Source organism: Citrus clementina, unplaced genomic scaffold (assembly GCF_000493195.1).
Source record: "Citrus clementina cultivar Clemenules unplaced genomic scaffold, Citrus_clementina_v1.0 scaffold_9, whole genome shotgun sequence".
Classification (NCBI taxonomy): domain Eukaryota; kingdom Viridiplantae; phylum Streptophyta; class Magnoliopsida; order Sapindales; family Rutaceae; genus Citrus; species Citrus x clementina.
In genome coordinates this window covers 20,963,447-20,975,260 of record NW_006261964.1, presented here as the reverse complement: position 1 = coordinate 20,975,260, position 11,814 = coordinate 20,963,447, and the positions used below count along the sequence as shown (strand labels likewise).

At 33.2% G+C, this 11,814-nt stretch overlaps 1 protein-coding gene across 1 annotated transcript; it reads left to right on the top strand.

Moving 5' to 3' along the window:
• Positions 1 to 2,861: 2,861 nt before the first annotated feature.
• Positions 2,862 to 5,741, top strand: LOC18032059 (receptor-like protein EIX2). Its single transcript, XM_006421084.1, has one exon. It carries the CDS (start codon positions 2,862 to 2,864, stop codon positions 5,739 to 5,741), a length of 2,880 nt encoding a protein of 959 aa, XP_006421147.1.
• Positions 5,742 to 11,814: the final 6,073 nt, after the last annotated feature.

Here is an 11,814-nt window from a genome sequence, read left to right as displayed (position 1 = left end):
CAAGGATTATCTCAATCCCAAAGGTGCAGGGTGTTCCCACTATCCCTTGAGGGACGTGCACGAGAGTGGTACAGGAAACTTCCTCGGGGCAGCATTAAAACCTTCGAGCAGATGTGCCAGGAATTCGCAGAGCAGTTTAGTGGGGCGATGGCACCAGAAGATGACATGATGGAGCTGAAAAGCATGAAACAGGGGGAGCAAGAAACCCTTTGGGAATTCATCAAGAGGTTTCATCGTGCTGTCCTCGATTTGGGAGCCTTCAACCATCCTTAGGCACTAAAGGGATTGAAAGAGGGAGTGAAGATAGGAAGGCTGTGGTACAACTTGAGAAGCCCAGCTATTTAGTCATATGCGGCCGCATACGTGCAGGCTAAAAGAGACATAGAGATCAAGGAAGAAAAGGCGGCTCGGATTAAGACTGACCAGCTAGAGGGGTTGGAAAAGAAAGAGAAGAGGGCACCACCAGGGAATGGGCCGATCAGGAGGAGGGACCACCAGGCCTCAGGTAGTGGAGCAGGAGGTCGGGTAACAGCTTACCAGCCTCATCAGAGGCCACCACAATATCAGCGCAGCAGGGCGCAGCCTCCTCGTTCCCTAGCTAGGGAGCCTTGGAGAAGGCATGATTCGACATATGGTGGTCTTCATCAACACTCCCACGGCAGTAGAGGGAGCAGACCAGAAGTGCTACCACTACCAATATACAAACATGGTGGCCCTAGCTAAGAAGATAACATGCACGATAAGGATAAACAATTACCCTAATCTTTCTTTTGTGGACATGTTAATAAAAATAAAGACAGATTCTGAAAGAGGACGTATCTATAGATAGCCGATTCAGAACTTAATTAAGATCATACGTTAAATTTATTTTTAATTGAGACAGAGCCTCTCATGTTGGCGTTAATATGCCGACAAGTATGAATCTGATGCATAATAGTACTTTTTCAATTTTGTTTAATTAATTCTTAAGTTGAAATATAAAACAAGTCTTCCCCAATCAACCATGAAGAATTAAGACGCATTTAGTTTTTTAATCTGAAATTTAAAATCAGTCTAAATTTGGTGGAAGTCTTAACTGATGGTTTGAATACAAATGTCTGTATGATATATATATTTTGTAATATCTAAATAAATTGACATTATATTTGTTTTTATAACTAAAAAAAATCTTAAATATGGTGTTTAATGTTTATATCCTTGTAAGTTAAAATGAATAAAGGGATTAAGTTTTATAATTTAGCAAATAAGTATATTTAATAGAGATGTTTTGGAATATAATATTTACTTGTTCATGCCTTTTCCTATTTAGATAAAAGTCACAAAATTTACTTTTTTTTTTAATTCAAATGTAAATGTCTGAAAATCAAATATAAATTAAAAAAACAAACCAGCAATTTTAAAAAAAAATTTGAAATAAAAAAAATTCAAATTTTAGACATTTAACCAATAAGCCTCCGTTTCTTCTTGGTCAAGAAAGTAGTTGGCTACCATGAAATTTCTTATCCATGTCTAGTATGGGCGTGTCATGAATTAAGCCAAGTATTTTAATTTTTGCCTTAAAAAAATTTCCATTCTCTGTTCTAGAAAAATTAAAAAAAAAGTAAAACATAGTTCACGTTGGTATTATTGTTATATTAGTATTATAGACATCTCAACCGTTACTAAGTACTCTATGGCACCGTAAAATGGCTTGAATTGAGTTGAAGATAAAGAAGATATTCAACACATGCAAGCACATAAAAATTGGTGGCATTTTTTAGTTTTTCTTCCAATGATTTAAAGATATTGTGTTAATTACAGTTTGTTCCTTATGGTAATTATTCAATGGCTATATCAAACTATATCATCGTTAATTTCATTTAAGAAAAAGTTAATGAATTTTACATACTTTGTAGTGTTATTTAATTGTGTAAAAAATTATTTTAATATATTTTATATCACTTTAATAAAAAAAATCTTATTTTGCCCTTAATGAATTAATAGTTAACGGTTTTACACTAACGGTGAGTTAACGGAAGAATATTTTAGGCTATTGTTTGAAAAATAAAGATGAAATGAGCTATAGCATTAAATCCTAAGGATGAAAAGAGCTGTTCCCTAATAAAAATATAAATATTATCTTCTTCATCAAGATATTTATTACTTCTTTAGCATTTAAAATTTGTAAGGACACAAATGTAAAAGTACAGGTTTTCTAACTTTTATGTTGAGGAGAAAAAAAAATAAACAGCCTTACATTTAGTAAATGAAATTTAATTTTGTCGGTACATGATTCCAAATTTACTTTCACGACATCGAATTACACTCCCCATTACATCATTAAAACAAATAATCTACCTATATTCCACTAGAAATTTATTTTTCCGAAGGCCTATTGACCTGGATGAAGACTTGTTGAGAAGAACATTTTAGCTACTTCAGAGGAGAATATAAATCAAGAGGCAATTGGCTTCCGCTTAGACTACACGGTGGACAACCATACAGGCAACATGATTATATAAAAGGACTAATGAATGGTGTTGAAGTTGTTCCCTTAAAAATTGGGTACCTGCAATTTTCTGTCAGCACTTTATGATCATTTTCTCTGTTTACCGTTTTTCCCCGGCAAAGATCACATGGATGTTGATTGTATGACTTTCTTTATCCACACTATGCATTGTTGTTGTCTATTTGGGATTCGCCAGAGGATTTTCTTGGCTTTTGTCATCTCAGACCGTCATATGCTAACTATAATCAACGCTCACAATGAAGACTTTTCTAAGCTTCAATAATTGATGCTTATTATACAGATTAGTATAAATTGGCATGGATTCCAGGATTTTCGATATAACAACATATCCTGAAAGCTTATGATAATTACAATGTCATCCAAATTGTTCCCTATACTTGAATATGTAACTTTGTTTTCTGTGATATTGTTTCAATTGGAGCCTAGAATTGCTGATTCTAACAACACAGTAATGAGGTGCATTGATGAGGAGAGAGAAGCACTTCTCACTTTTAAACAGAGCCTGGTGGATGAATATGGCGTTCTGTCTTCCTGGGGAACAGATAATGACAAAAGAGATTGCTGTAAATGGAGAGGAGTCCGCTGTAGCAATAAAACTGGCCATGTCAAGGTGCTCAATCTTCGAAGATCCGACGATGAAAATTCTCGAGGGCAGGTCTTGAAAGGTACAATCAGTCCTGCTTTGCTTAAATTGCATGATTTAAGACATTTGGACCTTAGTAACAATCACTTCCGTGGAAGCCCAGTTCCTGAGTTCATTGGTTCCCTCAGTAAATTGAGGTACCTCAATCTCTCTTGTGGTACATCTTTATTAAAAGTACCTCGTCCATTCCGGTGCCTTTCAGAATTCGTATATCTTCACCTAGAAAACTCTAATTTATTTAGTTTGGGAAGCCTAGGTTGGCTTTCTCATCTTTCTTCTTTAAGACACCTTGACCTGAGTTACATTAATCTCACTAAATCTAGTGATTGGTTTCAAGCAGTTGCGAAGCTCCGTTCCTTAAAAACATTAGTCCTACACTCATGTGCTCTTCCACCTATCAATCCTTCGTCTATTTGGCACTTCAATTTGAGTAAGTCTATTGAGACCCTTGATCTCTCCGACAACAATCTCCCTTCTTCATCAGTATACCCTTGGCTTTTCAATCTTAGTCGGAATATTCAATATCTTAACCTTGGCTCTAACTCATTACAAGGTTCAATTCCAGAGGCTTTTCAACTAATGGTTTCTCTTAGATTTCTCTGTCTCACCTTTAACGAACTTGAAGGTGGGATTCCAAAATTCTTCGGAAACATGTGTAGCTTAAATAGATTATTGTTGCCTCACAATAAACTCAGTGGAGAGCTCTCGGAGATGATTAAAAATCTGTCTGGTGGATGCACGATGAATTCACTGGAGGGTGTATGTTTAGAAGGCAATGATATCACAGGGCCATTACCTGATCTTGTAGGGTTTTCATCCCTAAAAGTATTAATACTTGGAGAAAATCGATTAAATGGAACAATAGACAAAAGCCTCAGCCAGTTGTTGAAGCTCGAGTCTCTGTCACTTGGTACGAATTCATTCACAGGTGTTATCTCTGAAACCTTTTTTTCCAATATGTCCAACTTGCAGATGTTGTACTTGAATGATAACTCTTTGACTTTGAAATTGAGCCATGATTGGGTTCCTCCTTTTCAACTGAAATCGTTAAGTCTTGCCTCTTGCAAGATGGGACCTCATTTTCCAAAATGGCTTCAAACTCAAAATCAACTTATTTCCCTTGATGTCTCCAATAATGGAATCTCGGATGCTGTCCCTGATTGGTTTTGGGATCTGTCCATTGAACTCGTTTTTTTAAATCTCTCTAACAACCAGATCAGGGGTAAACTTCCTGATTTGTCTTTTTTAAGATATGATGATATTGTTATAGACGTCAGTTCAAACCACTTTTGGGGCCCAATTCCACCACTTCCTTCAAATTCTACGTTCTTGAATCTCTCAAAAAATAAGTTCTCAGGATCAATTACTTTCTTATGTTCTTTTATGAAAAACACATGGAACTTTTTTGATCTCTCGAGTAACTTTTTATCTGGAGGGCTTCCAGATTGTTGGTTGAACTTTGATAGCCTATCCATTCTTAATTTGGCAAACAATAGCTTCTCCGGAAAAATTCCAGACTCGATAGGCTTCCTACATAATATCCAAACACTGAGCTTGCACAACAATAGGTTAACCGGGGAATTGCCTTCATCTTTAAAGAATTGCTCACAACTGAGAGTTTTGGATCTTAGGAAGAATGCATTGTATGGTGAGATACCAACCTGGATAGGGGGAAGTGTTCAAAATTTGATTGTTCTTAGCTTGAAATCTAATAATTTTCATGGAAATATTCCTTTTCAGTTATGCCATCTGGCATTCATTCGAGTACTGGATCTCTCTTTAAACAATATATCGGGAAAGGTACCAAAGTGTTTCAATAATTTCTCAGCCATGACCCAAGAAAAAAGTTCCAATCCTATCATTGGAATGGCTGATAAAATCTGGATTCTCCCTAGATATGTATATCAGTACAGTTATTTGGACAATGTTCTGTTGACATGGAAAGGAAGTGAACACGAGTACAAAAATACTTTGGGACTTGTAAAGTGTCTTGACCTTTCGAGTAACAAACTACATGGAGCAATTCCTGAAGAGATTATGGATCTTGTGGGGTTGATTGCCTTAAACCTTTCAGGAAACCATTTAACAGGACCAATCACTCCAAAGATTGGTCAGTTAAAATCATTGGATTTCCTTGATTTATCTAGAAACCAGTTTTCCAGAAGGATTCCGTCTAGCCTTTCTCAACTAAGTGGTCTTAGTGTCTTGGACTTGTCGTCCAACAACTTGTCAGGAAAAATCCCATTAGGTACTCAGCTTCAAAGCTTCAGTGCTTCGGTGTATGCTGGAAATCTTGAACTTTGTGGCCTTCCACTTCCAAATAAATGTCCGGATGAAGAATCCACTCCATGTCCAGGCGGAAATGATGGTGCAAACACTCTAGAAGATGAGGATGATCAGTTTATGACTCTCGGATTTTACGTGAGCTTGTTTCTTGGTTTCTTTGTTGGATTCTGGGGTGTCTGCGGAACTTTAATGCTGAATAGGTCGTGGAGACATGGTTACTACAACTTCCTGACTGGTATGAAAGATTGGCTTTATGTGACAGCAGCTGTGAATATTGCCAAACTGCAAAAGTTCAGGAACTAATTAAACGGTAGTACTCCTTAGTGTCTAGAGTATTTTAGTAAAGATTATTGGCTCTCAAGTGCTTTTAATTTCTTCATCCTTAGACTTGACTCTTTCCTCTTACAAGCTTTGGTTTATAAAATTAATTGTTACCATTTTTTTTGTAGGGTCTCCCGGTGATGGCATCTTGTCATTAATATTCAGAGTACTCATTTCATTTTTGGAAACTTTCTAAAAACTAAAGTTGTGCTCTCATATGATGCTCATTGTATTATTGAGTATATGCCTAAAGAAACGTGGATGTGGTTTTCTTTAGTTCATCATCGATTTATGGATTTATTAATTATATGCTCTTGTTCGGATAATTATATACACCCAATTCGAGTTTAATTATACTACTAATTGGAATAAAGACAGTCAAATTCTGCTATGTTATTGATCAATGTTAGCATTTTTATTTCTTGGATTTTTGCGTGCCTTACACCTCTTTATTAGTATTGGATAAACTTATAACAATGAAAAAGAGATCTCGCCACAGGATGTTCAGTAAACATAAGCATAAAGCTAAAACACACTAGATAAAAATTAAAATAACCAAGCTGCATTTGTACTTTGTAGAGAACCTTGTAGCTTGGAAATCCATTAGCGCGGCTCACCATTTGATTCCGGAAAGGTATATAGTAATAATAATAATAAAAAAAATCTATTAAACTTAGTTAAGTAATATTTAATCTGTTCACTAACCTTATTAACGAAGTTTGTATGATTCGAGATAATTGGTAATGAAATGTGATCGAAGAGATCGAACTTTACAAGAATTTACACTCAATGCATTCGAATTGGTTATTAATTAAATTTATATGTAGATGAGATTGTAACAATGTTGATCAAAGACTAAAATATCATTTTTAGAGAAGACTAATTGACTTGAACAATTTTTTTTGCTTGAGATGAGCGTGCGTGAAGGAACTTGTAAATGGTGCTCTTTAGCTCATCGGTCAGCATCTATGCTTAGTTAACATTTTTATTATTAGTCCACTTTGTAATAAAGAAAAAACCTATTAAATTTTCATGTGACGCTATATATATTTCTATTTCTTTTTCTTTTAAGCTTGTTAGTCTTCTGAACTTGTAATTGGAGAATTTTGAAACTTTCGCTACGTTTATGATTTGGGAGAGAAATGTCAAGTATTCGATTTGTGGATTTGTTGATTCCTGAGGATATACATTTTCTTTTTCATAATACATTAATTAAAAATTAAACAAATTGAAGAAGGAAGCAAGTAAAGTAAATCAAATATTGAACATGACCAGGTACAAGAAGCAAGCGAGTCTGAAGTATTAAGCTTTCCTAGGCGACAACCAAGTTCAACAAAGCAAAGGTGAAGCAAGGCAAACAAGAATTCAAGCCACACGTCATAGACTCTCCAAGCTTCAACACAGTGAACAAATCAAGGCTGCTTACCAGCATTTGTTGCACAAGCAAGCTTCTCAGTTTTATGTCACAACAGTTGGTATCCCGCGTTCTTGAGCAGAGAAGATACAATAATATTTACCATTAGAATCTGCTATCAACTCTGTTAAATATTGTTGTTCCATGACCTGTGTCTTCATTTTCGCCATGCTTTAAATTTTCTTAAAATCTAACTCATTTTGAAAAAAAAGAAACCCATTTCAAGAAAACCAGTTTATATAAATGGATAATGAAACCAAGCTAGATTTGGCTAGCGAGTGGTGAATTTTGTGATCTAATTGTGATCGTATATAAAGCCATTAAGTTTACGATTTGGTTAATTATGTACCCTATAACAGGGTCTCTATAATTTCAACTTGTTCGTGAATAACAACAAAGCTATTGCTCTGTTCTTGAAGAGGACTTAAGCTATATCTTAGGTTGAACCTCCACAATTTTGTATTTGATGGCTTTCTCTGTGATTTGTTGATTCTGTTTTCATTTGATTATTTTGTTAATTCCTTTGTTTCTTGATCAAATATCAGACAGTTAGGTGAGGTCTTGGAGGATCATGATCGGTCATTTAACACTCTCAAACACGAGTTCTTGATCTAACTTCCACAAACCTGGGAAGTATTTTCACTTTAGTTGGCAAATTAAAACAAGGGTTTTAACATCAAAGGAAATGGTACCAAGGAAGATGGCCAATTCGGGAATGATGATCACAAAGGAAGCAGACGAGCTCTGTCTTTGTTCCCTGCGGTATGCAAGTGATTTTGATCCTAATCTCTCAACTTCGCATCTATTATTGCTGGCCTATCTTCTTCCGACACAGAGAGACATTTCAAGGCAAGTTCTACAAGAATTTGTAATTGCTTCACTTTTCCTTGACCTGGTTGAATTCCAACGACAATGGGGTCCATTATCTCAACAAACCTATTATTTTCAATATGTTTCTCGACCCAATCCTTAAATAAAGTTTCATCAAGGCAACGTTGAAAATCATATATCTTCTTGCCAGTCAAAAGGCAAGTTCTACAAGAATTTGTAATTGCTTCACTTTTCCTTGACCCGGTTGAATTCCAACGACAATGGGGTCCATTATCTCAACAAACCTATTATTTTCAATATGTTTCTCGACCCAATCCTTAAATAAAGTTTCATCAAGGTAACATTGAAAATCATATATCTTCTTGCCAGTCAAAAGCTCAAGCAGCAAGGCAGCAAAGCTATTAACATCACATTTTTCTCTGAATGCTCCACGAGAATGGTATTTATGTTATGATCCAACCCAAATATGACAAGATATTGTCTGTTTTGAGCCTTAACAAGGCCGCATGGTTTGTTCTAAGACACCCATACATCCTAAAACGCATATTATCAATAAAGGTGTGGATCAGCTCTTATAAACCGAGCATCTCTCTTGTCATTTGTCGATGTGAGATTTGTTTAGGGTTTTACAATTCAGGTGCCATTAATCCAAATTTGGCTATTGTGTGAAGTACTCGTATGCGTATTTTAACCTCTAAAACAAAAACTGGTGACAAGGAGGTATTACATGCATTATCATTAAATTAATATACACCTAATCTCAAAGTATGTGTTATATGCATGTTCTTAATGTGGCTCACATTCATGAGTTTGAGATTAATTAAGACTACTCACATTTTTATGATTAGATAATGATAAGAATAGTTGTTCCATATTTCTAAAAAATAAAGATAAGTATAATTTCTCATTTTCTTGATGGAGGGAAGTGAATGAAATCCATTAAATAGACTAAGGGTCCTTAGCCTAGCCTATATACAACTTTCAGTGAGAGGCTATATAGAGGAATAGGCTAAAAAATTCTAACCATTTTTTAAATTAACTTAAATAATAATGACCGGAGGCAGAGGTACGCAACTTATTTAAGTTTATAATCTATAATATATTTCTATATATATTATTATTATTAAGCTCACATAAGGATGATGTAATGCATATGTACGTGCCTCTAGACAGCAAATTCCACTGAAGCATCATGCAAAGTCAACAGTTAACCAATCAAAGTCAGCGGAGAATTACGTTTGGTCCTTGTTTGGGAATTTCTAATTTCAATGGCAACAAAGTCAGGGGAAAATTACTTTAAATGAAGTATGTACACAAATGCACACCAATTAAGAATATTATAAAAATCATTTAGATCGTACACATCATAATTATTGATTCATACATAAACACAGCTTCAGTTTTGGTAGGGAACCGTTAATTGTTCAAAATCAATATATAAACATGGTGGCCCTAGCTAAGAAGATAACATGCACGATAAGGATAAAACAATTACCCTAATCTTTCTTTTGTGGACATGTTAATAAAAATAAAGACAGATTGTGAAAGAGGACGTATCTACAGATGGCCGATTCAGAACTTAATTAAGATCATACGTTAAATTTATTTTTAATTGTGACAGAGCCTTTCATGTTGGCGTTAATATGTAGACAAGTATGAATCTGATGCGTAATAGTACTTTTGCAATTTTGTTTAATTAATTCTTAAGTTGAAATATAAAACAAGTCTTCCCCAATCAACCACGAAGAATTAATATGCATTTAGTTTTTTAATCTGAAATTTAAAATTAGTCCGAATTTGGTTCAAGTGTTAATTGATGGTTTGAATACAAATGTCTATATATGATGTGTTTTTTTTTTAATATCTAAATATAATTGACATTACATTTGTTTTTATAAATAAAAAAAATCTTAAATACAATTATTTAACATTTATATCCTTGTAAGTTAAAATGAATAAAGGGCTTAAGTTTTATAGTTTAGCAAATAAGTATATTTAATAGAGATGTTTTGAGATATAATATTTACTTCTTGGTACCTTTTCTTATTTATATAAAAGTCATAAAAGTCATAAAAGTTTACTCTTTTTTTTTATTCAAATGTAAATGTTTGAAAATCATATATAAATTGAAAAAACAAACGAGCAATTTTAAAAAAATTTGAAATAAAAAAAAATCAAATTTTAGACATTTAACCAATAAGCCTCCATTCCACCTTGGTAAAGAGAGTAGTTGACTACCATGAAATTTCTGATCCCTGTCCAGTATGGGCGTGTCATGAATTAAGCCAAGCATTTTAATTTTTGCCTTAAAAAAATTTCCATTCTCTGCTCTAGAAAATTGAAAAAAAAAATAGTAAAACATAGTTCACGGTGGTATTATTATTATAGTAGCATCATAAACATCTCAACCGTAAACCAACACCAGTTTTATTTTGTTTCTATGAGGCTTTGTCATCATTTTGTGTGTTTACCATTTTTCCACGGCAAGGTTACATGGATGTTGATTGTACGACTTTCTTTATCCATGCCTTGCATTGTTGTGTGTTTGGGATTCGCCGGAGACTTTATATATATATATATATAGATGGATATAGTGGCAAGACAAATGAAGTTTATAATTAGAAAATGAGTTGGACTATTAGCACCCTCTAAAATCCTTTTAAAACCCCCCTTCTGTTACAATTACATTTAAAGACAAATACTATAATATATCTCACATCTATTTTATCTCATTTTAGACTTTTGTATTTTCTTTCTGTAAAAAAAAAAAAAAACTCTTGTATTTTCTCTGCTATCAAAATCACACATGTAATTTTTTTTATCAAATTTTCTATAAATTTTTCTTCAATTACTAAGACAATCTATTGATAATAAACAAAACACATTCTAATAAAATTATTTGTCTTTTTTTAAGGCTCATAATAAAATTTTTCGCATCATAATCTTACAGATATTTTATTTAATTCATTGATTTTTATTAAGAAGTTTATCACCCATAAAAGTTTGTTTGTGAGGAGTGAGAAAATAATAGAAAATTAAAAAATTCACAAATTAAATGTGTTTATTTAAAAATAAGGGTATTTTTGGCATTAAGCTTAGTATTATTGAAAAAGGGATTTTAGAAGAATTTTGGAGGAGTACCGATAGTCCAACTCTTAGAAAATATTGCTCTGCCGATATCCTGCAAAACGATTGCAACAATCCAACAATCCAAAGTTATCTGTTTAATTACACAATAGTTCAAAGATGAAAATGCATACACCTCAAAAAGAAAATTAATGAGAAGAAAGAGACAAGTTTAATACGAGGCTGTTATTTTTTAAATTGTTGACAAGACAAAGTTAATTTAATTTCAATTAATTGAGTCATTAAAGTTTGTTTATTTTTTCAACTTGTTATTTTTTCAACTTATTAAAAGTTTCAATTATTAAGCTAATTTTTTATTTTTAGCTTTTTGTTTAATCTAAAAAATCTGAATATATTCTCTAAAATATATCTATCTAATTAATCTATTTTCATCTAAATAAAATTAATAATTAGCATTATTATTAATTTCTATAACTTATGATAATAGAGTAGTAGATTATTACTATTTGTATATTTTTATTTTCTTCAAATTAGCATTACTTATCTCCATAATTTTTATAACATTTTTCATATAACTCATCATAGACTACAATAAAATTGATGTAACGCTTTGATTCATAATATTAAAGGATTGTTTTCACTTCAACAGGATTCATATTCGTCTAAGTTGTTTATTACTTCTTTGACATCTAAAATTTGTGAGGACGCAAATATAAAAATACA